The sequence below is a fragment of the Vombatus ursinus genome, unplaced genomic scaffold (genome assembly GCF_900497805.2).
Source record: "Vombatus ursinus unplaced genomic scaffold, bare-nosed wombat genome assembly UNPS02014924.1, whole genome shotgun sequence".
NCBI lineage: Eukaryota > Metazoa > Chordata > Mammalia > Diprotodontia > Vombatidae > Vombatus > Vombatus ursinus.
This window is the reverse complement of record NW_020954702.1, coordinates 2,496,073-2,522,432: the sequence shown is the minus strand read 5'-3', so window position 1 is coordinate 2,522,432 and position 26,360 is coordinate 2,496,073. Positions and strand designations below refer to the sequence as shown.

At 38.4% G+C, this 26,360-nt stretch overlaps 1 protein-coding gene and 1 long non-coding RNA gene across 2 annotated transcripts in view; one reads left to right on the top strand and one right to left on the bottom strand.

Moving 5' to 3' along the window:
- LOC114029241 overlaps positions 1–2,455 on the top strand; it is a 61,072-nt gene extending 58,617 nt beyond the window's left edge. The window contains exons 3-4 of the long non-coding RNA XR_003567459.1: positions 825–975; positions 1,564–2,455. This is a non-coding gene — a long non-coding RNA (uncharacterized LOC114029241). The remainder of the gene's footprint in view (positions 1–824; positions 976–1,563) is intronic.
- The window catches only part of PRDM15 (PR/SET domain 15), a 169,835-nt gene that overhangs the window by 51,906 nt on the left and 91,569 nt on the right, over positions 1–26,360 (bottom strand). The window contains exons 8-12 of the mRNA XM_027843599.1: positions 17,737–17,915; positions 17,305–17,399; positions 16,079–16,166; positions 5,808–5,975; positions 3,174–3,268 (exon numbers count right to left, since the gene is read on the bottom strand). Of these exons, the coding sequence (XP_027699400.1) occupies positions 3,174–3,268; positions 5,808–5,975; positions 16,079–16,166; positions 17,305–17,399; positions 17,737–17,915 (625 nt within the window). The remainder of the gene's footprint in view (positions 1–3,173; positions 3,269–5,807; positions 5,976–16,078; positions 16,167–17,304; positions 17,400–17,736; positions 17,916–26,360) is intronic.

Below are 26,360 nucleotides of genomic sequence, written 5' to 3'. Positions count from 1 at the left end.
GTATGACTATAACTTGTTTTGATCTTTTCACTGGAATGCTGCCTGTTCATATCCTTTGACCATTTATCAATTGGGGAATGACTTGTAGTCTTATAGATTTGACAAAGTTCTTTATATATTTTTGATATAAGACCTTTATCTGAGAAACTGTCTATAAAATTTTCCCCCCAATTTTCTGCTTTCCATCTGATCTTGGCTACATTTATTTTATTTGTACAAAACCTTTTTAATTTATGTAATTACACTTAATTTTGCTTTCTATTTCTTGTTCATTTATAAATTGTTCAACTCTCCTTAAGTCTGATAAGTAATATGTTCCATGTTCTTCTAATTTTCTTGTAATATCTCTCTTTATATTTAGGTCATGTGTCCATCTTAACTTTATCTTGGTAAATGGTATAAGATATTAGTCTCTGCCCAGTTTCTGCCATATTGCTTTTTGATTTTTCCCAACAATTTTTACCAAATAATTAATTCTTATCCCAAAATCTTAAGTCTTTACACTTGTCAGATACAAGGTTATAATGTTTATTTGCTGCTTTAAGTTGTATATGTGCTCTATTCCATTGATCTACCTTTTTATTTCTTAGCCAGTACCAGAAAGTTTTGATAATTACTGCCTTGTAATATAGTTTGAGATCTCTTACTGCTAAATCTCCTTCCTTTACATTATTTCATTATTTCCTTTGATATTCTTGACTTTTTGTTCCTCCAAATGAATTTTATTTTTTCTAATTCAGTAAAAGAATTTTACTGTTTTGTAACAATTGCACCTAATTTTTTTTTAAAAAGTTTTATTGATGTATTTTGTTTTTACACCACAGTTCTGGATATAGCAATGCTACTTTCCTCTCCCAATCCTACAGAATTCTTCATTCTAAGAAAAACAGTTAAGTAAAACCAAAATCAACAGACACAGTGACTGCATCGGATGGTGTGGGCATACTCATAGTCCCCCAAATCTCAGAGGAGGAGGTATGATTTACTTTGGGATCAAGGTCAGTCACCATAATTACTTAACAATCCAGCTTTTCTTTACTGCTTTCATTTATGTTACTGAGTGAATGAATGAAAGAAAGCATTGATTAGGCACTTCTTATGTGAAGCGCACTGGAAATAAGAAATAGAAAAGTGAGACAGTTCCTGTTCTCATGGAACCCACATTCTAAAGAGGGAGACAACTACATAGAAAAGTTTGGCTACAGGGTATATAGAAAGGTCCAGTGCTCAGAGGATTATAGATTCAGATTTAGAAGGAATTTTAGAGGACATCTAGTTCAACCCCTTTATTATACAGATGACAAACTGAGGCCAAGAGAGATGTTAAATGACTCACTTTGCATAGAAAATGTTTGAGGACGTATTTGAATCCAGGTTTTCCTGACTCTAATACTAGCACTCTATCCGCTATGCTCAGGCCTTAGAGGGTAAGGCCTTATGATTCAAATACCAAGTAATACAATCTGGCTGGAGTATAGAGAGGAGATAAGGCAGATGCACAAATACATCCTCTTTGATGTTATTTCAAGTGATAAAAACCATATCCATTTCTATTTGATACAGCCAAGTTGCAGTGAGAACTTTCCTTCTGGATCTTTGGGAATTGTGGCTGGTGAAGAAGTAGCAGCTACAGCAGAAGAGGTACAGCAACTAGGCTGGTATCTGTCTTCATGGGGGTTTACTCCCCTGTGAGATGGGGGGGAAGGCCTGCCTGGAGACATGGCCAGCGGCCTGGAGGTCCCTGCTACAGAGTTTCTTACTGATGTCTGAGGAGAGACAGTAGTGGCGTCACCAGCTTTGTCTATGCCCTCATATTCATCTCTCCTTTGGGTGCCTCACAGCTTCCTCTCAGTGCAGGAATTAGGCAACAGGATATTGGTGTCATTGTGTATGTTTTTTTCTTGTTCCACTTATTTCAGATTGCATAATGGAATACAAGTCTTCCCATGTTTCTCTAAGTTCTTCATATTTTAAAAATAACAATAATATTTCATATTATAATCATGTCATAGATTGTTCAGTTATTCACCAATTGACGGGTGCCTACCTTTGGTTCTAGTTTTTTTAACACCGTAAAAAGTGAAACTAATATTTTATATTGGATGTAGACTTGGCATTATCTGTAGAACCTCTTCTCTGAGGCTTTGTCCTAAACTTCCTTCTACATCACTGCCATTGTGGCTCTATGGCTTCTGGACCAAGTTCCTACAGCTCTTGGCTTGACCTAGGAGGAACACCTTGCCACTCTCACTGCCATTTTGAAATCATATGGCTCCTTGCTCTCCTGAGCAGTCATGTGGTTCTGGGAAATTGGGGTGGGTGTGGGTGTTACAATTTGTACTGGTGGAAAGGGTACTGAATTACTGAAATACTATCGAGTACTTCATTAAGTGCTCTTAAAGCATTCAAGATATGGATACAACTGTTAGTGCTGATTTCTCTTTTCCATCTTAGTCTGACACCGAATTAGTTTTCATTGTCACAGAAAAAGCAGGCTTGGCAATGCAAAAGGGAAAATAAACATTTTAAAGATGAGTAAAAAGACCAGCTGAATAAACTTTTGATTTCTGTATCTCTAGTTTTTATCTTGGCTCTCCATTATGAATACAATGAGTAACTTTCCAAAGGCTTCAAAAAAGGCAGAGGAAGGGGCAGCTAGGTGGTGCAGCAGATAGAGCACCGGCCCTGAAGTCAGGAGGACCTGAGTTCAAATCCGGCCTCAGACCAAACACTTGACATTTACTAGCTGTGTGACCCTGGGCAAGTCACTTAACCCCAACTACCTAAGCAAAAAAAAAAAAAGCAGAAGGAGTGATAGTGGAGTGGTTAGAAAATGAACATACAGTTGGAGGAAAAAAAAAGCAGAAAAACTTGCTTCTTTTGGAATATACAATTGATCCTAAAGTGAAAAGATCAAAACAAAAAAGATATAATAAAAATGCCTGGTCATTTTAGTTTTTCAAATAAAGTTTATTAACCACTCTCATAAAACAACAGTATTGGACCCTACTATTTATCTAACTTTAAAAGAATTACTTTTTTAGTGCTCTAAGATTGAAATTTCTAGTTTTAGTTCCTGTCTCTTGAGTAATATAATCTTAAGCAAATAAAAAATTGAGTAATGTAGTAAAAAAAAGACTCCACATTTGCTTAAGCCAATGGTCAGTTGTTACCTTTCCACATACAGGGCATCCTGAGGGCTCCTTCTTGTATCGGACCACGCTCTCTCCACTGCTTTCAAACTCTTCTCTCTTCACACGCCTGACACCTTAAATTGCCAAACACCATCCCCCAACCAGAAGAGAAAAGAAAAAAAAAATCAGTCTTTATATTCCGTACAATGGAAGTTCCTACTGCAAGTACTGAATGTCCCATATGATTTACAGTGACATATTATGATGCTGTACACAGTAAACTGTATACTGCTCCTCTACTGGCTTCTATTCTGATCATTATCTGACGGGAAAAAGTCCTATGGCTATTGAGAAAGGAACAATGTGTCTAGAATAGTGGGGCTCTTTTTTCAAACACGTGACTTGTATCACTCAACAAGTTCTTATTAAGCATCTACTTATATGGAGTACTGGGCTAGGTACTGGGTATACACATACAAAAGTAAGTGCAGTCCTTGCCCTCAGGAAGCTTACATTCTCCTGAGAAGATAAAACATGCTTACATACGATGCAAAATGCATTCAAAGGCAAGATCAGGGAAACAACAGACACAATAACTATTATAGTGTAAATATAAAGAACAACAACTAAACAATTGAACCTCAATGCTGCAAAATTATAACAATCAAGGTTGACCTCCAAAAAGAGATGAGGAAGATAATTTCCCTAATGGATGGGATGATGGGTGCAGGATACTGTATGTGATGTCAAACTTTTTTGGCATCTTGTTTAGCTATGAAAAACTTTTTTTCCCCTTCTGTTTTTTTTTTATTATAAGGGATAGCTATCTGGGAGGAGTCAGAGGAATACAATGGGAAATACAGGTGATATAAAGACAAAATATTTTTTTAAAAAGTCAAAATAAATACAAAGGGCTTTTGTTGGGGGCAGGGTTGAGTCATCAACAACTGAGGGAACCAAGATGAGCCTCTGGAGTCAACTCTTGAAGGGAGCTGGAATTCTAAGAGCTGAAGAGGGAGAGCATTCGGGATGGGAAGGGAAGGGGGAAATACAGCCTGTGCAAAGGCACAGAGGCAGGAAGTGAACTATCATGTATGGGGAACTGCAAATGGTTAGAATGCTGAGTATATGAGAGTGAGGGAACATGTAATCAGTCTGGAAAGGTGGGCTGGAGCCAGATGGGGAAGGGCTTTAAAAACCAAACACAAGATTTTGTACTTTATCCCGGAAGCAAAACGAAGCTATAGAAGTTATTTGAACAGGAGAGCCACAGGGTCAGAACTGCACGTTAGTAATATCAATTTGGCAACTCTACAGAAAATGGATTAGAGAAGGGAAAGGCCAATTAGGAAGTCATGAAAATAGTTCAAATGAAACGTGATTAAGACCTAACTAGACTACAGTTAGAGTACAGAGAAGGGGACAGATAGGAGAGATGTTAAAGAGGTAGAATCAATGAGACTTGGTAACTAATTAGATATGTAGGGCAAGGGACAGTGAATCATTAAGCACATTTCCCAGGCTGTGGACATAGGTAACCAGAATATGGACTGCAGGAATAACAAGAGGGTCTAAGGGGAAATATAATAAGTTCTATTTTGGACACGTTTGAGATGCCTATAGGACATGCAGGTAGAGATGTCTAGCCCAGAGTTAGAGACAAAGGATTGGACCTCAGGAAAGAAATGAGAACTGTATATGTAGATGTGGGATTCATATGTATAGATAGGATAGTTGAGCTCATGGGAGCTGTTAAGAAAGCACAGAGAGAGAAGACACAAGTTGGAGCCCTGTGGCATACACCTGACATAGCAAGTGAGACATGGACAATGATTCTGCAAAAGAAACTGAGAAGGATAAGTCAGTCAAAATGTAGTAGAAGCACAATAGCAATGCCATTAACATTCAGGACTAAGAGAGAATCCAGAAGGAAGGGTCAACAGCATCAAATACTAGAGAAGTGAAGAGGAATAAGCCATGAGAAAATGCCACCAGATACAGGAATAAAGAGATCATTGATGACCTTGGAGAAAGCAATTCCAGGTGGATGATAGGAACGGAAACCAGACTGTAAGTCAGTCCACCAGGAAACAGGAATTTGTTAAGAGGTAACAGTTCTAAGCTCTGGGGATACAAAGAAAGGCAAAAGCAGTCCTTATCCAGGAAGCATACATTTCAATGGGAGATACATGTTATTAACTAGATATATAAGATATATACAGAATAGATGTAAAGTATCACCTTTAAAAAAAAAAAGGTCAAATCCTAACCAGTGTCCATTGTCTAAGCAATTTGGGATGTATGGCTTCATGATAAAAAGTTTTCAAAATGGCATTTTAAGAAAATCTTAATAATACAATAAAAAATTTCACATCCAAAACCTTTTTCTGCCATTGTTACTACGTAGTCTTTACTTCATATTCACACCCATTACATCAACAGAAGACTAAGCACTCTACTTAATTTTTAAAACAGCATTAACACTCTTGTTTCTACTGGAATGTCTCTCTTGTACTTGGCATCTTACATATTCACACATAATATTTCTCCTCCAAGCTTCTTATGGAAACTGAGTACAGAGGTCCAGCTAAGTGATTTTCAATTTATTTTGATACATAATATGACACTGCAAAAAGAAATAATAGCAGAAGTATTCACTCCAAATGCACTCACCTTCCAAGTGTCTCCTTTGGTGATCTAACATGACATCCTTCCTGTAGAACATTTTATTGCATACCTCACAAGAAAATTTCTTATCCCCGTGCTTCTTCTTATGTTTGGAGAGGTTACTATTGGTAGAAAAGAATCTGAAACACATCTCACATTGGAATGTCTTCTCATCTGCCCAAAGAAGAAAAAATGTTTTCAAAGAGTTATTCTTTCTAGCAAAAATATGTAACATACCCACAGCAGCTATCTTCATTCATAATGATAACAAATATCAGGAAGGAAAGGCAAAGGAAAATCATCTTGAAAGGAACATTGGATGAGTATTTCCAGATGCCAAAATCCACATTTAAAAATTTCATCTGTACCAATAAATTTAACAACTAAAAAACCCCAAAGCAGTCTTATCTAAAAATATCTACCCTGTTCCAATTAAATAACTAAAAAAAAAAATGACAGCCATAACATTTGGGAAGTTCCATCTCTGAAAGTGAATCTCCAAAGCAAAAAAATTATCATTTTCTCTAAAGAAAGCTGCTCTTTTGTAGCTTTTAATATGAGACTAGAGAAAAATTGTCAGAAGTATTAATTTTTCTGTTTAACTTGGACCAGGTGGTTGGACATGAGGGATAGGAGAAACCAAGTGATTGTATTATGTGTTTGTAAACTTGCACATTTATGAAGCCCACTTTAAAAGATGTGCATATTGGTTTTAATATATTGCCAAATTATCCTTTTGAATGAAAATTAATGACGTCCTTTTACTACGTATATCATGTAAATTTTTTTTACTGTTGTTTGTTTTCTCTAACTTCTTAGTTCTAGTCAATGTATATATCATTTTATTCTTAATGCAAGTTTATTTGTGACTTCTACCAACAAGTATAGTTATTCAAATAAATGAAGCATTTTTTATGGGAGAAGGGAAGTGAGAGCCTGTGATTTTATCTTCCTAGACCAGGGGTGGGACACCTGCCACCTCAAGGCCACCCCCAGTCTAGGGAGCTCCCTCATGAGGAAACTCCATCCCATCTTCTCCAGCAGACTGCCCCCTCTGTCATCCCTACTCTTTCATTTATTTCAGTCTCTGCTTGTCTACTGATTCATTTCCTATTGCCTACAACCAAACATCATGTCTTCCTTATTCTGAAAAAACGTTCACTTGCTCCATCTCCACTAACTAGCATCCTTTATCTCTTTTGCCTTTTGTAGCTAAACACCTTGAAAAGGCTATCTACAATAAGGCTTCTACTTTCTTTTCTCACTCTCTTCTTAACCTCTTACAATCTGATTTCTAACCTTATCATTCCACTGATAGTGCTCTCTCCAAAGTTACTAATGATCTCTTAGGTGCCTAATCCAATGGCCTTTTCTCAATCCTCATGCTCTTTGACCTATCTGCAGCCTAGGACACCTTTGATCACTCTGTCCTCCTTGACAATCTCTTCTCTCTAGGTTTTTGGGACACTATTCTTTCCTGGTTTTCCTCCTACCTATCTGACTGCTCCTTATCTATCTCCTTTGCTGGCTCCTCTTCCAGATCATGCTTTTTAACTGCTGATGTCCCTCAGGGTTCTGTCCTGGGCCCACTTCTCTTCTCTTTCTATACTACATGATTTGATGATCTCAGCAGTTCTCATGGATTTAATCACCATCTCTATGCTGATGATTCTCAAATCTATCATTCTTGCTCCAATCAAATTGCTGACCTCCAAACTCCCATCTCCAACTGCCTTTAAACTATATATTTAGTAGATATCTTAATCTCTATGTCCAAAACAGAACTCACTATCTTCTCCCCTGTCTCTGTAGAGGGCAATCCCATTCTCCCAGACCCCCAGGCTCACAACCTAAGAGTCATACTGAATTCCTGATTATGTTTCACCCCCTATCCCCCCCCATATCCAAACTGTTGCCAAGGCCTGTTGATTTCACCTATATAATATCTCTTGAATACATCCTTTCTTTCCTGACACTACCACCACTCTAGTTCAGGCCCTCATCACCTCACACCTGGATTATTGCAATAGCCTGCTAGTGGATCTATCTGCCTCAAGTTGCTCCCCACTACAATTCATCCTCCATTAGGCCACTAAAGTGATTTTCCTGAAATGCAGGTCTTATTGTGTCATCCCCTAGTCAATAAACTCCAGTGGTATTACCTCCAGCATCAAATACAAAATGCTGTTTGACATTCAAAACCCTTCAGAATCAATCCCCTCCACCTTTGCATTCTTCTTACATCTTACTCTCCAACATGTACTGATCCAAGGACACTGGCTTCCTCACTGTTCCACAGAAAAGACACTCCATCTCTTAGCCCTGAGCATTCTTTCGGGAGGTTTCCCACACTTGGAATGTTTTCTCTCCTCTGCTTCAACTACTGACCGCCCAGGTTTTCTTTAAATTCCAACTAAAATCCCACCTTCTACAAGAAACCTCTCATAATCTCTTTTACTTTCAGTGCCTTCCCTGTTATTTCTTATTTATCCTGTGTCCAGCGTGCCTTGCATATATTCGTTTGCATCTTATCTTCCCTACTTTAGAATGTAAGCTCCTTGAGGACAGGTACTGTTTTGCTGTATCCCCAGCACTTAGCACCTATCTGTTGCAGGCACTATATATGTTTGCTGATTGGTTGAATGATAGGAAACTCCCTCTACCAGTATAGACAGTAACAGTTCTTCAATTTTAGAACCTTGCCTGGGCATTGAGACATTAAGTGACTTGCTCAGCCAGTGTGTGTCAGATGCTGGTCTTGAACCAAGCCGTACTGACTCTAAGGTCAGATCTCTCTCTATTTCACCACTCACTCTATTTCACTCTCACATACAACAGCACAGGAAAACAAAATACAAAAATTGAACATGCAAACTGAAACCAACAGAAATCCCAAAAGGATCATAAATGAATGTACCTGTAATTGCAACTCGTGTTATTTAGCAATGATGAACTCCTCTCCTAACCACCTTCCAGCCCCATGTCTTTCTATCATGCCACACTGCCACTGCTGCTGCTGCTGCTGCTGCTGTGACTCCTGTCCTGAGATCCTGCTGCCCTGATCAGTAAGAAAAGGAGAGCTCTCTCCATCTTTCCTGGGCCCCCATCCATCAGCCATGCATTACAATGCAGCCTTGCTGCACTGCTGGGTGCTGCAGTAGGAACTCCCACTTTAGAGCTGTGCAGTCCTGAGTGGCAACAGTCTATGCTTATCTAGCTGACTCCAAAACCATGTCTCACCCAGTCATCTTTTTGCAAGACACAACATCTATCAGCTGCCATTACCTTTTTTTTACCTCTAGCTCTGGGAAGAGTAATCAAATAAACACTTCCACTTTCCCTTTGAGAAAGGTCATGGTGTCAACAGAATGCCTTACAGCTCCGATCACCATCACTGTGACTTCCCAGACCAAAATATATTTCCCAAGTCACCACTCCCTTTATATATTATCCTCCACCCACCCACCTTGCCCATTAGAATGTAAGCACCTTCAGGGCAGTGACTCTTTTTGTATTTATATTTCTAGTACTTAGTACTATACTTGGCAAATGCTTTCAATTACCTGAAAAGGTGTGTGTGTGTGTGTGTGTGTGTGTGTGTGTGTGTACACACACACACACACACACACACATATATCAACACAGTAATACCCCTTTTTTCCTGATTGTTATCTGCTTTGTTTATTGTGAGAATAATATGAATTTATTGCTGTTAACAGTTGAATTCTTTCAATTTCTATTTTATCCTCTAGTTCGAGAATATCAGGGCAGCTTTCCCTGATAATTTCTTTATTTTTTAATTTTTTTAAAATTTTTTTAGTTTTTAGGCAATTGGGGTTAAGTGACTTGCCCAAGGTCACACAGTGAGTAAGTGTCAAGTGTTGGTCTGAGGTCGGATTTGAACTCAGGTCCTCCTGACTTCAGGGCTGGTGCTCTATCCACTGTGCCACCTAGCTGCCCCTCTTCCCTGATAATTTCTTGAAAGATAATGTCTAGGTTCTTTTTTTATTGCTGTTATAGTTGCAGATATGACTACTAAGTCACTGCCAGTGATTGCTGAGCCTGTAGAGAATAAAAGGGATCCTAGAGAACTAAAGAAGAAATGCTTTCCTCACTGAAAAAAAAAGAAAGTGAAGAGCATGGAGTTTAAAAACTATAGGTTAGACTTCTGGCCAAGATGGTTGTTTCAAGAGACCCAAGTCCCACATAGCTGTTCTAACAAAAACTTGAAATGTGGATTAGACCAAATAATGATCAAGAAATACGAGAAACTATATTAAGTTCTTTTTCCATGTTAGAACTGCAAAGAAAGTCATCCAAAAGCCTACAGGCAATAAGAAAGGGGGACAGTTAGCAAAGCCAGCACCACCGCAGGCTGGTAGGCTCTTATGTGACCAAAAAAAGGCCAGAAATACATAAAGAGCCTGCAAGGCTCTGAAGGCAGTAGGAGCTAAGCCCTCTCTCAAGAAATCCACAGGACCCTGGAGTCAGGAGGCCAGTGTCATTCAACTGCATAGTATATGCTGGGGTGTAAGGAGTAAGAAGACCAGAAAGTGACCAGGTTATAGAGGGCTTTAAAAGTCAAGCATGATTTTTTATTAGATCCTGGAGGCAAAGGGGAGCCACTAGAATTGAATTAATAGTAGGGGTGACATGATCAAACTTGTGCTTTAGTTTGATAGCTGAGTGGAGGATGGAAAATAGTGTGGAGAGACATGGCAGAGAGACTAACCAGCATGACTATTGCAGTAGGCTTGCAATAGTATAGAATAAGTACCTGAATGCAGGGTGATGGTGGTGAAAGGAGAGATAGAAGAGATGTTAAGAAAGTAAAATCGACAGATTTTGGTAACAAATGGGGGGGGGCAGTAGGAGAGAGTAAGGAGTTGAAGATGACACATGAGAGGTTGTGAGCCTGGATGACTAGAGAGGATGATGATACCTTTGACAGTAATAGGGAAGTCTGAATGAAGGGAGAGTTTGGGGGGGGGGGAAGATAAGTTATGTTTTGGACATGTTGAATTTAAGATGTTAATAAAATATATTGTTTGAAATGTCCAATAGGCAGCTGGAAATGAAAGACTAGAGGTCAGGAGAGAGGTTAGAGGTGGACAAATAAGTACGAGAATCACTTGCATAGAGATGACAGCTGACATAGTAGGAGCTGACAAGATCACCATGTGAAGTAGCACAGAGAAAAAAAAGAGAAGAGGGACTAGCATAAAGCCTTAAGGGACACCTTCTGGTGTCATAGGAGTAACCTGGATAAAGAGACAACAAAAAGGGCCTGAGAAGGAACAGTCAGACATGCAGGAGGAGAACCAGGAGAGGGTAATATCAGGAAAACAGAGAGAGAAGAGAGTATCAAGGAGCAGACAGTAATCTATAGTGTCAGCGGCTGCAGAAAGGTCAAAAAGGATGAAGACTGAAAAAGGTCACTAGATTTGGGGACTAAGAGATCACTGGGAACTTTGGAGAGGGCAGCTTCAGTTGGATGATCAGGTTGGAAGTCAAACTGCGAGAGTTCAGAGGGGAATGAAAGGAAAAGAAGCAGAATCATTGATTGTAAATAGCCTTCTCTAGGAATTTTAGCCAGAAAAAGGAGAAGAAACACCTGGCTGTAGCTAGCAAGGATGGATGGCTCAAGCAAGAGTATTTTAAGGGTGGGAGAGACATGGGCATGTTTATAGGCAGTAAAGAAGCCAGTAGACCAGAAGACATTGAAAGTATTTTTGACTGATGTATAGAAATGCTGATGATTTTTGTGGGTGTATCTTCTATCCTATAGAAGTTGTTTACATGATTTAATGGTTTTATTGTTTCTTTTAGGCTTTCTAAATAAAACATAATATTCTCCAGAAATTGAGGTATTTCAGTCTCATTTTCACAGGTATTTTTTCCCCTATGTTTTATTTTCCTAATAGCCTGTACATAGCTAGTTCTATAGTTCTATAGTATTTTGTTATAGAACTAGTCCTTCAACTCCTAGGACTAAGTCAAATAATAATAATAAATAGCATTGATGTCTACCTCTCTTCCCTCAAACTTGCCACAGAGACATAAATTTACCAACTAAAAATTGCTTGAATTCAATTCCATAATTTTTTAATGTATTGTATTATCTTTGATATAATTCTAAATGTTTATATAATTTGTCTTTTGACAAATCATTCTCAAGCAAATAATTTTGAGTCTGCATTTAGGCCTGCATATTTTGATTATATTTTTGTTACTAATTATTATTCTAATTGTGCTATGGTCTGTAAAAGTGATCTTTAAAATTTCTGCTTTTCTGCATATTCTTTATGCATTAACATGATCATTTTTTGTAAATATTCAACATATAGTTGATTAAAAAGTAAATTCTCTAGTAAATGTAATCAATTTCCTCCATGTATTTATCAAATATAATTTTTCCCATGTTCTGTTCATTTCAAAACTTTCTCTTTTTTAAAATTTGACTTACTAATTTCTAAAAATGAGGTATTGAAATCTACCAATATTTTTTCTCTACATAGTTTTTATAATTCAGTTAACTTTTACTTTAAAAATGTAGTTTCTATAATATTAAATGTATATATATTCATATACAACTCTATATATTATAAATACAATGCAGTTTCAGGATATAGGATATGAGTGAATATAGCAGTGGGGGAAGTGACCAGGAAAGGTATTATGTAGAAAGTAATATTTGAGATGAGTTTTGAAGGAAATAAGGAATTTGAAGAAGTAGAAGTAAGGAGGGAGAGGATTCCAGGCATGGGGTATACCCACTGAAAAAGCATGGAGCTGGGAAGGAAGTGGAGAAAAATTTAAAACTCAAAAGCGTATGGAAGTGATTGCTGAAAACTAAAAATAAACTAATAATTTAAAAAAAAAGAGGCAGGTTAAAAAACAAGAAAGTAAACTTAGAAAATGAGGCAGGTACTAAGGTTAGTTTTCATATTTCTAAAGAAATCGATTTCAAATATGATTCCAGAGTATGATAAACTACTGACAGTGAGCGTAATATGTCCCATTAACTAAATGTAAACAGTAAGAAAACCTGAAAAATGTATGAAACCTTGTGCCACTTAGCTAAGTAATTTTTTTACATTAATAAGATCTCATGATAAATAAAAATCTTAAGTAGGCATGAAGATGGAAGATTGAGTGTCGTATGAAAGAAACAACAAGAAAGCCAGTTTATGGAGACCAACGAGTAAAGGAAGGACTAATGAGGCAGGAATGGTAGATTGGGGCATACTGTGAAAGGCTATACTAGAGTATTTTTGATCCTGGAAACAAGTGGTTTCAAACTAAAATGGAAATGAGGGCCATTACATCATACATAACGATCCTTGCAGGCCATGTTAACTTAGTTTTAATATTAGCTATGTTTTATTTTCTTTTAAAAAATATTTCCGGGGCAGTTAAGTTGTGCAGTGGATAGAGCACTGGCCCTGAAGTCAGGAGGACCTGAGTTCAAATCTGACCTCAGATCAAACACTTGACACTTACTAGCTGTATGATCCTGGGCAAGTTGTTGAAAACTAAAAACACTGCCTAAAAATTGCCTAAAAAAAAAAATTTCCCCATTATATTTTAATCTGGTTGTGGGCCACAAGCAAAGGTATGTATGTTTAACGCCTTAGCTGGAAACAACAGGGAGCTTAATGAGTAGGAAAGTAAAATAATCAGACCTACAATTAAGGAAAAACACTTTGGTAGGTGTACAGAGAATGGATTGGATTGACGTGGGATAGTCAAGCAGACCAGTTTTAAAAAAAAACAACCGTTGTGATAGAGGTGATGAGGGCCTGAACTAGGTTAATGACTGTATGAATAGTGAGAAGAGAACAGACGGCAAAAGATGTTTCAGAGACAAAAACTATAATATTTGGCATCTGTTTTTAGGAGTGGGGAACCTGAAGCCTTGAGACCACATGTGGCCTTCTAGATCCTTGGGTGCCGCCTTCTGACTGAGTCTAAGTTTTACAGAACAAATCCTTTTATTAAGGGGATTTGTTCTGTGAAGTTTGGGAAAAAACAAACAAACAAACAAATAAACACTAGAAGAATGATGGTGTCCTGAACAGAAATAGGTTAGTTCTGAAGATGGATGGGTTTGGGGTGAAAGATAATGAGTTCTGTTTTGGACATGTTACGTGTGAGATTCTATAGAATATCCACTTTAAAATTTCTAGTAGGCAGCTGATGAGGTAGAACTGAAGCTCAAGAGAGGGACTGGGCTTTGATTGTCTGGGAACTATAAGCATCGTGGTGATTAAAGCTGTATGAGAGAAGAGGGTCAAAAAACAAACCTTTGAGTACATCTATAGTTGGTGAGTGTGACATAGAGGATGACCAGCAAATGATACTGGAGACTTGAAATGAATAGCTTGACACACTGGAGAACTGGCAGAGAATGGAGTTACAGAAACATAAATAAGAGAGAATATCCAGGACTAGAGAATGGTCACCAGTGTCATCATAAGATTTGGCATTTGGTAACTTTGGAGAGAGCAGTTTGAGTTGACTCATGAAGTCAGAAGCCTGGTTGCAAAGGGCTGAAGAATGAGAGAAAAGTGGAAGCAAGGAGTATAGACAGATTTTTTTTCCCTAGGATTTCAGCTGAGAAAGGGAGAAGAGAAAAGGATGATAGTTTAAGGGAATAGCAGGTCTAGAGAATTTTCTTTTAAAAGATGGGTTTAACATGAGCATGTCTGTAAGAAGCAGGAAATTAACAAGTAGGTAGGGAGAAATTGAAGATTAGAGAGAAGGAATGAATGAAGGAACAATCTTCAGGAAAAGACAGGAAGGTTCTCTAATCCCAGTTTCTCCATTCAATTACATCTATAAGACCTTTGTTTTGTAGATTAAAGTGATTCTGAGTGATTGTCCTTCTTTTCTTCCTCCTTTCCTAGATCTCTTTTAAGATCACCCACTTTCTGTACATCCTGAGTTATCAATCAGTGAGAAAGTCTGAAAGTTTCAAGTCTTATTCTGACTTCATGACTACCAGCATGGTGCTATTTTATAGATGTCTTAAGTTTTGTTCTATTGATTATATTTCTCTTTCTTAGGGATCAGCTTTCCCCCAGCTTCTGGTTTCCCTAATAAGGTGTTTTTCTCCCAATGAATGGAAAGAATGGAGGAAAAAAAAAAGATTTTTGTTAATTGAAACAAATGAAATTTAATTTAAAAAAAAGTTATGACTATGGGATCTCCATACTTAACATATCAGCTAAAGTGATGTACTTGGAGTCTGGAAGACTCTGAACTCTACCCCTGCCTTTGTCACTTTCTGGCTGTATGACTATGGGCAAATCACTTGGAGTCTGGAAGACTCTGAACTCTACCCCTGCCTTTGTCACTTTCTGGCTGTGTGACTATGGGCAAATCATTTGGGTGAGTCCCAGTTTCCTAGGCTGCAGAATGAGGATAATAATTTCTTAAAAGTTATTAGAGGTTCAATTGTATACAAAGTGTTTAAAACACTTTAAAGTACTATTTAAATGCCATTTATTTCTTCTTCTTATATCGAAGCAAATCTTGAGGTCGTCTTAGTTCCATTTTGCACACGTGAAAAGAAATTCAAGCTCATAATGGTTATATGACTTTTTGGAGGGTCACATAGCTAGTTGTGTTAGTCTGCATGTTTTTAAATAGAGCTGTAATTTAATTATATGAGGAACTCCCAATGTGGGACTTTTCTACCAGTAAAGATTAGCAAGCACTCTTCAATTTATAGTCTTAGAAACCACTTAGGGAACTGAGAGTTTTGCATGATTCGCCCAGGGTCATGTGGCTGATATGTGTCAAGGGCAAGGCTTGTCTAAAAGCCCAATTATATTTCTAATTAGATCTGTTTTAATTAGATCCATCATACCTAAGAAATACAGAAATTTCCAGTTGGAGCTGGAATACTACAATATGTCTTTGCACCATGCTCCATATTATGAAAAGTTAAGAAATTTATCCAAGAGATTGAGATAAACATGTTTCAGTGACCTGGAAATTTTAATCAAGAGTAGACTTCGAAAAACAGATTGTCCAAAGATACATTTAATATCCAATGTAATAAAAGTGTGGCTTCATAATGAAAAATTAAACAATAAACGTCAAGATATTGTGAATCCATGTGAAATCATGTAAAATAAGTGATTATAGTAAAAAGATATATTACTTATTAAAAAAAAATTATAGATGTGAAAAGTTGTAAGGTTTATTATGTAAGTTTATTTCAATTTTTGCCAGTTAATTTGTATACCACTGAATAAAGTTGTTCTTACCTGTTCTACAATTGTGAAATTCCAGTGCACTCTCTATTCGAAAGGACTTCTCACAAGTTCCACACCTGTATCTGTATTCACTATCAATCTATTTTCAAATAGAAAACATATTCAGCGAAACGAAGAAAAACCAAAATAAAAATGGAGAATTAACATTTGTTCACACTTTTCAAAAGCAAATCTCCGTGTAAGTGTCTATTTCGCTCAACATAGCTATTCAACTAATTTGGCCTTAACTTACTTTTCCAACTATATCATCCAATACTCCCCTTAATATATCTTATATTTCAACTAAACTGTACTAATCATCACTTCTTTAACATACTTTGCAGTATCTGTATTTTTTCTTACACTATTTCCTCTACCTGATATACCTTTTCCTCTCAACTCCTTAATCACTCCTCTATGAAGCTTAATGTCATTTCTTCAATGAAGAGTTCCCATAGCACTAAGCTCCCATATTATATGATAGCACTAAGATTTCATATATTATTTTTAATTATAATTACTTAAATGCTAATTGCTATTAATAAAAGACAGGGATCATTTCTAATTAATTTTATATCCTCTAGAGTAGAGGTGTCAAACTCACGACCCAGTTTCTATTTGAGTTTGAATCCACTGCTATAGAGTGACTAATACAGTGTCTGGCATATAATACACATTCAAATATTTGTTTAATTGCAATTAATACATCTTTGAAACAAACATCAACTACTTTTGTATTCCAATTTTTCCTTTTTAAATGACGTTACTTCTTCCATTTTTCCCCTTTTTTTTTGCTTTTTGGTAAGGCAATCGGGTTTAAGTGACTTGCCCAGGGTCACACAGCTAGTAAGGGTCAAGTGTCTGGTCTGAGGCCAAATCTGAACTCAGGTCATCCTGACTCCAGGATCGGTCCTCTATCCACTGCGCCACCTAGCTGTCCGTCCCTTCTATTTTCTTCTCAAATGCAATCTTACTTGGAAACAAAGAAATTTTCACTCCTGCCCATGAAATAACCCTACAAAGAACATAGTACTTTTAAGCAAAAAAGGTCTCAATTCAATAATATGAATCTATTTCCATCTTATCTTCCAACCTTCCTATTCTACCCAATTGCTTCATCCTTTAATGTTACCTAGTAACTTTAATGCCTTGGTAGCACTAAGTTCTCATATAAATCTTTTTTTTTCTCCCAATAATCATTTCAGAGCCATTTACCTTTATAATTGTTTTCCACTCACCTCATTTCTGCTGTGCTTATATGAAACATGCTGCTTTAGGCTTTCTTTTCGGCTAAACAATTTTGCACATTCTTCACATTTAAATAACTTATCACCTGAGGATCCAACCAACATTAAAAAAAAAAAAGGTTTGCCAGTTTAAACATGGAAATAAATAATTCAAACAGCATACAGATCACTGAAAAAAGGATTTGGAAACCCTTCTAAATATTGGGGTATCTTCCTCTCTCTCCCCACCCACACTCTGGACCTTAGACATGTCTTAACATTTACAGAAATGTGCTCTCCAAATACCTGTGGCAGCCACAAAAAGGTCACATAGAACAATTCATCAAAAAGAAGCACAAGAAGGAGCAACACATTAGTGTCACTTAGATTCTTTTCTTCAATATGCTGAATTGTGTGAAGATTAGCAATTTGGCATAAACTTACCATGAGAACGGATGTGTCTACTGAGGTTGCTGCTGTTCTGAAAAATTTTACTACAAATATTGCACTGATAGACCCGCTTGTGCTCCCCAAGCTGTTTGATTAGCTTTCTCCGTATACCATGCCTGCTAGAAAGAATTAAACTCCTCTTGAGGGAGATAGTATTCTGATGATGGGTAAACCTGTCAGATTAGAAAAAAAAAAATGCTCCATAAGAAATCTGGGAAGCTAGGCAAATTATGCAGGTCAATGAACAAACCAAAATTTAAAAGCAAAATCAAGACAGTCGTACAGACAAGAATTAATATGGATTCTGAATTAACAAAGAAGACTCTACTTCCATACCAGGTAAGTACAGATTTATGGCTAGAAAAAAAAAAAGTTGGGTGGAAAAGAGAGAATTAATAAAGGATAACCACAAATTATGTTTTCTGATTATTCTTTATATATTAAAACAAGTATTACAATTTTAATATTCCTTATTCTTTTGCTCAAAATTAGGAAAGAGATGAAAGCTCTTTTTTCTTTGAAACACACACACACAGACATATTACACACAGCAAAACCTTAAGTGTAATGTAAGTTTAATGCATTATCAACAATACATCCAGAAATATCTATTATCAATTATTGAGTCACCATACAAACACACAATATTGCTGTTATGGCAGGTAGGTGGCATAGAGTGCTGGGCCCAGAGTCAGGAAGACCTGAGTTCAAATTAGGCCTCAGACACTTACCAGCTGTGTGACCCTGAGCAAGTTGCTTAATCTCTGTTTCTCTCAGTTTCCTCAAGTGTAAAATGGAGATAATAATAGCACCTCTCTCCCAAGGTTGTTGTAGGATCAAATGAGATAATAATTGCAAAGCACTCAGCACAGTTCCTGGAACTGCTATATAAATGCTAAATATTATTATTTTTATTACTATTATTACTTGTAGAATGTAAGCTCCCAGAGATCTGAGACTGTTTCATTTTTGTCTTTGTATCATCAGTCCTCAGCACAGTGCCTGGCATATTTTAGCCACTTAATAAATGAATAATAATTGACTGGCTCCTTAAACTTAAGTTTTAATTTGTTTTAAATGTTTGTGCTACTCCTCACTTGTTCAAAAACTTAACAAATATTTATTAAGGGCCCTATGAGGTGAAAAGATACTAGAAGAGATGCAAGGACGAATAAGGTATGGTTCTTTCTTTTATGGTGATTACAGTCTGGTAGGAAAGATAAGATATATCTAAATAACTATGCTACAGGTGGTATGAATAAATCCTATTATCGATACAAGGAAGCTTTCTTGAAACAAATGGTATTTAAATTGGATCTTGAAGAACAGGTAGGATTTCAATAATTAGAAATCAGGATAGGTTGGGAGCTTTGAGTACTCTAATCTTAGAAAACAGCATGGAAAAAGGGCAGTTTGCCTTAAGATGAAGATGGAAGAAATCCATATAGATTGGTCCCAGTGGCCCAACAGTCCACTATGCCTCTGGGACACCTCTCTCTCCCATAGAAATGGCCAAACAAAACAAAACACATTTTAATCCAAGCCTACTAGAATCATGACCAGGCACCAAAGTTCCCATAGCCAAAATTCACAGGCTTCTCTTAGTTTACACCAAGAAGTACCAATGAGGTCTATAAAAACCCATCTGCCTACCTAGCATGAAGAGAGATTCCCTAGATTTTTGTGCAAGGCTTCACCCATCACAAATCAGCTGACCCTTGTGAGCAACCATCTGAGTCCTCCAGAATATCCTCTCCTCACTTCTACTTCCTCTGTGCCTCTGACAGGTAAGGCCCCTGCTTCCTCCATCTAGTTGTTCTAATCTTGTGTCTCTCTCATTCAAGTCCTAAGCAGAAGACAAGATAGGGTGTGGTGCCAGCAGAAAACATGAGAGGCTTCTTTAGTGGCTTCTGGAAGAGCTTCCAGAGGAGGCCTAGTACATAGTACACTGGGAAGGTACCACACCATGCTGGAGGAGTTTGGACCTTGCTTGTACTTTTCTATTCTATTGTTGTTTACTACGTGAAGTTAAATGAGGTGGTGGTATATTGTCACGGGAGGCCTGTGCCTAGACCATATGCCTGCCTAGGAGTGCCTGAGGTTGGCCCAAGAGAGCCATTCCTCTCCTGGGAAGAATCTGTTTTCTTATCACAGTCATCATGAGTCTAGGACTCCATTGGTTTATCCCCACTAGTCACTGCCATAGCCCCTTCACCATCCTCAAGATCACATGAAGATCTGCCGCAGGCAATGCTCCCCTGCAGCAGAACACATACTTGCCTTAGTTTGGCTAAGTGCTGCACAGATACGGGCATGCTCGCTGCTGCTATTACTGCCTTGACTCCAGACCTGAGGGATAAAAACCCCATTACGCCCTTGGTATAAGGTTGCTATGCACCTCTTCAAGAACGCCCCAAATACTTCCCTCCAGGCCCACCAAGAAACCCTCAAGGGACTATATACATGCTTAAGGACAGGACACAAGTATGGACCTTACTAGCTGGTGCCATATATCAACACAGCAAAGACAGCCTACACTTCCCAAGCAATCCACATCTGAGCAATAATACCCCACTCAGAACCAAGGCTGGACATTCAGGAGAGGGGAAGGATCTCTTCCAACATGAATGGGGCAAGCAGAGGATGAGGCAGCTCACTATAAGGATGGAGACCCAGAGGTTACTCACTGAATGGTTACCCGGAGTTAGCAGCCCACCAGAACCAGAATTTTACTAGTTTTACAGGTCAGATCTAGGCCCAGATGAGAAGGGAGTGGACTCATTGTTATACCTATTTAACCTCGGGGTTTCAACTGAGCAAAGGTGGAGCAATTGGCTAGAATCTAGGGCTACCTCCTCACCCTCCAACTCTGCCCAGTTCAGAAACCCCAGCCAACCACCCTGGTGAGCACAACTGAGCTGGCAGCAAGTGCAGCAATTAAAATATCATCACCTTTCCCATTTTCTATTTGGTCTTTATGGCCTGGAAAATAGAACACCCTACCGCTGCTGTCTTGACTACCTAATCCTAGAGTGGGACCATCTTTAAGGAGAAACAGACCCTGCTCAGAAAAATCTGCACAGTACAGTGGGTCTACCATTATGCAAAGTAACTGTTTGTAGATGCAGGGTTCAGGAAGGCACGTCCTGCTGGACTGCTTGCCTTAGGCACTGTGCCAACCCATCCCCCACTCAGAAGGCCCATCCCTGTGCTTCTCTTAACTACCCTCTTCCCCTCTTTTATGATCATGGGGGAAGATCTCTATAACATTTTACATCAGGCTTTTAGAAACAGTAGCAAAGAGCCTTAACTTGACCAGTTGGATCTACTTACACCAGGGCTGGGGAATCTGGCCTTGAGGCCACATGTGGCTTCTAGGTCCTTGGGTGCAGCCTTTTGACTAAGTCCAAGTTTTACAGAACAAATCCTTTTATTGAGGGGATTTGTTCTGTGAAGGCTGGATTCAGTCAAAGGGCCACATGTGACTTGAGGCCCAAGGTTCCCCACCCCTGACTTATACCCTCTCCCCTCCACACAACCAGAGAAGGCTGATCTGACCCGTCTCCCAACTCGGTCCTTCTAGGAAGTGGGTACCCTGAATAACATGGGGCACTGTGGCATTGGCAGGACCAACTACCAAGACTGGACACTTCCAACTTTAGCCAGTGCCTCCTCTTCTGTCTGGCCTGGGACAAATAATGCGTGGAACCTCCCTCCTTTTCAGGATCCCTGAATTTGAGAGAAAAACCTCAAAGTCTTTCCCTGAGTTTATGGCATTCCTAAGGGAGGTACTCTCAGTCCAGTGAAATGTTTCCGCAGCTATATTCAGAAAACCTGGGGACTAGATGTACTTTAAACACACCTTTCAGTGCCTAGGGATGGAGGAGTGGGATCAGGATATTCCCTCCCTAAAGCCAGAGTCACTATGGACCCGAAGGAAAGGCAAGATGTTCAAGGCCTCCTCCACTACCTTTTTTAATTCTCTGTCAGTGTCCAAGAACACCTATATCTCTCTATTTTCTCCCAATATAGCTATATTTGTATCTCTGTCATCCTTCACTTCCTCATCGTGCTGGGTAGAGGCCTCACTGAACATGAGATAAGGGACAGATTCCTTAAAACAAAGATAGAAGAAATCCTTGGATAGTGGTCACAATGAACTTTCCTATTTCCAGTTTACTTCCTACTCCTAGTTAAAGCTGCCCCGGGGAGTAAACCATTGACCTAAGCCTACCCAAGACATGACTAGGCAAAAAAAAATTACTTCCACCAAAATTCTCTAGCTTCTTTTAGTTCACATCAAGAGTCTTTAGTTAGGTCCCAACCCTGCCTTCCTGCCTAAGATAAAGAGAGGCACCATGAGACCTTAATGCAATGCCTCACCCTGACCAGTCCAGCTGACTCCTTTGAAAGTGACCATCCAGGTCCTCCAGAAAATCCTTCCCTGTTCTCCATCTCCTATATGCTTCTGACAGGTAGGCCCCCTGTTCACCCCATCTGCTTTCACTTTTACTCATAGCCCTCCTCCAACTTCCCCACTGTACAGTACTCAACAAAAAGCTATAATCACTGGAAAAAAAAAGCTATCTGATACCTCTCACACTGGAACAAGTTCTGAGCCAAAAACAGAGTCAGAAAAGCTAAGGAGTATGTTAATAGAAAAGGAGAGAGTACATAAACTTGATGATGTAAGGCATTCAAAAAGCATGAGGTGGACTGAGGTCAGACTGTGGAAAACCTTGATTGTCAGGCTGAACAGTTTAGATTTTATACAACAGATAATGAGGAAACCTAAGAGTCCGTAATCAGCAGGATGACATGACCTGCCTTTTTTTTTTTTAATCAGAATTATTAATGTAGCATGGTGTGTGGGAGAGATATTGGAAGGGCTGAAATTTTAGAATCTGTTTTTAAAAAGATGGCAGTTAAACTGATTAGGAGATTATTGCAATTGTCTAGTAGCAAAGATGAATAAGGAGGGGAGAAGAAAGAAAGGGACAGATTAAAGAGACAATGTGGAGGTGGAACCTACAGAACTTGGAAACTAATTGGATATGAGGCAGAAGACAGAGAGAAGAGACAAATGACTTCAAGGTTTTAAGCATAGATAAATTGGAAGACTATGGTAACCAAAAAAATAAAAATTAGGTAGAGGAGCAGGTTTTAAAGGGAAAATAATTTTAGGCATGCTTAAAATGAGATAGCAGTGTTGCATCTAAGAGGAAACATTTAAGAAGAATTTAGGGTTGAATGTCTATACCATGAGTAACTATATATAGAAATAACAGTTAAAACCATGGAAATTTGACTTGTATTTTCTAAGCAATAAGGAGCCATTAAAAGCTTCTAAGCAGGAGGTTGACGTGATCAAATCTAACATTAAAAAAATTAGTCTGGCACTTCAGGTCAAACAGTACAATATATTATTAAAGGGATTGTTAGCAAATACTTAGGGAACTGGCAATCATTAAAAGCAAGAAAAAAATTTATTAAAAATAGATAATTCTATATTACATTTCCTTTTTAAACATTATTAAGGAGAAGTTGCAGAAATAGTAAACTTGGATTTCAAGACATTTTACAAAGTGTCTCATTGTCTGCCTTGTGGTAGAATTGGAGAAATGTGGGCTAGATGATAGCCCTCTGCAAAAGTTACAAAAATATTCACACCCTTTAAAAGAGTTATCAGAAAGGAAAAAAGAGTTATCTGTTCACAGACATGTATAGCAGTATTATTTGTATTTATAAAAAAAAAAAGCTGGAATCAACCTAAATGTGCAATAAAATGGGAACAGGCAATAAATTCTGGTATATTGATGTAACAGGATATTGTTATACAATTACCACTAGGAAGTATGAGGAACCTTATCCATCCCTTTTACTGTATCCTCTGGCGTTCTTGACACCCCCCCATTCCTCACCCCCCCCCCCACCTTTAAACATTGACCTTTTTCTTTCACACTCTTTCCACCTACTGGCTGTCACTGAGATCTGCCTCTCCTCTGACTGACAATCACTAGTTATCTTTTCCAGCACTGGCTATACCTTCTCTTACCACCCTTCTATGCAGTAATCATGGAGGGGCAGCTGAATACTCTGTCACTGTCATTTCAGACTTTTACTTAATCTCCTTCAGTCAGCAAACTTTCCTCTTTTGAGGTACAGTAAAATAAAAATTTTCCATTCATATCATAGTAACTTAGTACATGAACCCCACCTGCCTCTGCCCCACTAAGTCATTCTACTATTCTGTAGCAGCCTGGCACATTTTATCATTTTCCTCTCCTCTGCCAGCCCCTGCCTTTATATTGTTATCCAGCCATTTTAATCATGTTCGACTCTTTGTGACCCCATTGGGGATTTTCTTGACAAAAATACTGGAGTGGTTTTTTGCCATTTCCTTCTCTAGCTCATTTTACAGGTGAGGAAACTGAGGCAAATGGGGTTAAGTGACTTGCCCAGTGTCATAAAGCTATAAGTGTCTGGGACCAGATATGAATTCATGAAGGTGAGTCTTCCTGATTCCAAATCCAGTGCTCTATCCACTGCCTCACCTAGCTACTCAATTTCACCTCTACTCCCTACTAAATAAACTCCAGTGGCTTCTTTTTTGCTTCTAGGATAAAATATAAACTCTTCTGTCATTTAAAGTTCTGTACAACCTGATTTTCCCAATTATCTAATCTTACACACTGCTCCTTGTCATACATTCTTTTGTTCAGTCATTCTGGCACACTTGCCTCTCACGTGTGATGTGCTATCTTCTGTCTCCCATTGCACTGGCTGTTCCTATACCTGGAATACTCTCTCCTCTCATTTCTTCATCTTGGCATCTCCTCAATTTACTTCAAGACTCAGCTCGATCAGTACCATCTACCTGAAGCCTTTCCTGGTCATCTCAGATACTAGGGCTCTCTCTACCAACACTTGTTGCTGTTCAGTTGTTTTCAATTGTGTCCAACTCTCTGTGATCCCATTTGGGGTTTTACTGCCAAAAACACTGGAATGGTTTGCCATTTCCTTCTCCAGCTCATTTTACAGATGAGGAAACTGAGGCAAACAGGGTTAAGTGACTTGCCCAGGGACACTAGTAAGTACCTGAGGCCAGATTTAAACTCAGGAAGATTCTTCCTGACTACTACCTTGTGTTAATTTTGTGTATAAAATATATACTTATATATGTACATGTATTCATCCCCATGATAATGTGCCAAACTGATAGAAAAAAGTAGAATGACCTTGGGGGGGAAGCGGGGGGGGGGAGGTTGCGGGGATGAAGTGGAGTTCATGTACTACAGTTACTATGAATTGAATGGAAAATTTTATTTTACTGTACCTCAAAAGAGGAAAGTTTGCTGACTGAAGGAGTGTTTTAGGTTCATAGCCTTAGCATTTTCAAGGCCTCCTCAACCTTCCTCAACTCACATATTCAGTCAGTTGCCAAATCTTGCTGTTTCTACCTTCACAGCATCTCTCATGTCTTCTCCTTCTCTCTACTCACAAAGATACCACCTTAGTTCTGGCTCATCACATAATGATAATAATAATAACAATTAACAATAACAACTAGCATTAACACAGTATTTCAAAGGTTTGCAGCTGTCTTACAAATAGTATCTCATTTTATCCTCACAATGACCATGGTAGGTAGGTGCTATTATCACCCTATTTTAGAAATGAAGAAACTGAGGCAGTGAGAGGCTAAATGACTTATTCAGGGTCACAAAGCTAGTAAATGTGGGAGGCTGGATTTGAATTCAGGTCTTCCTAACTCCAGGTCCAGCACTCTCTCCAATATGCTCATCTCTTGCCTAAATTACTACATCAATCTCCTAATTGGTCTCCCTGCCCAAGCCTCTTCCCACTCTAATCAATCCACCATACTGCTGCCAAAATATTTTCCTTAAGTATATAGCTAACAATATCCCTTTCTAACTCAATAATTCCAGTGGTTGTCTAATGCGTCTATAATCAAACAAAAATGCCTCTATTTAGCTTTTAAGTCCTACAAAATCTTGACCCAACCTATTCCAAACTTAGTTGTGCTAAGCTCTTATTTCCCTCTCCAATTCTTTTTTTTATAACTCTTTTCTTTCCAATTTTTTTTGCTCTAGCGTTCTCATTTAATTTCTTTTTTTTGTTTGTTTGTTTGGTTGTTTTTTTTTTTTTGGTGAGGCAATTGGGGTTAAGTGACTTGCCCAGATTCACACAGCTAGTAAGTATTATGTGTCTGAGGCCAGATTTGAACTCAGATCCTCCTGACTCCTGGGCCGATGCTCTATCCACTATCATTTAATTTCTAAAGACATTTTTCACTCTTAAAAAAAAAACCCTTTCCTTCATCTCTTCCAGAAATTCTAGTTGAATTTGTGTGCAAATTGTGTTTTTCATTGAGGCTTTGGTTGTAGCTGTTTTAGACTCATTCTTTTCTTCTAGACTAGAGGGCCCTGTTGCCACAATAGCTTTTTATGGCAGGATTCTTCTTTTGTTTGCTCATATTTCCAAGCTTTCTTCCTGACTTTGGACTTTATGTTAGGGCTAGGATCTTTGCATTTCTCAAGCGAAGGTCTGGGCTGGCCCTGCTGCTGCTTTCTTGGGGTAACCAGGAAAGAAGGAAA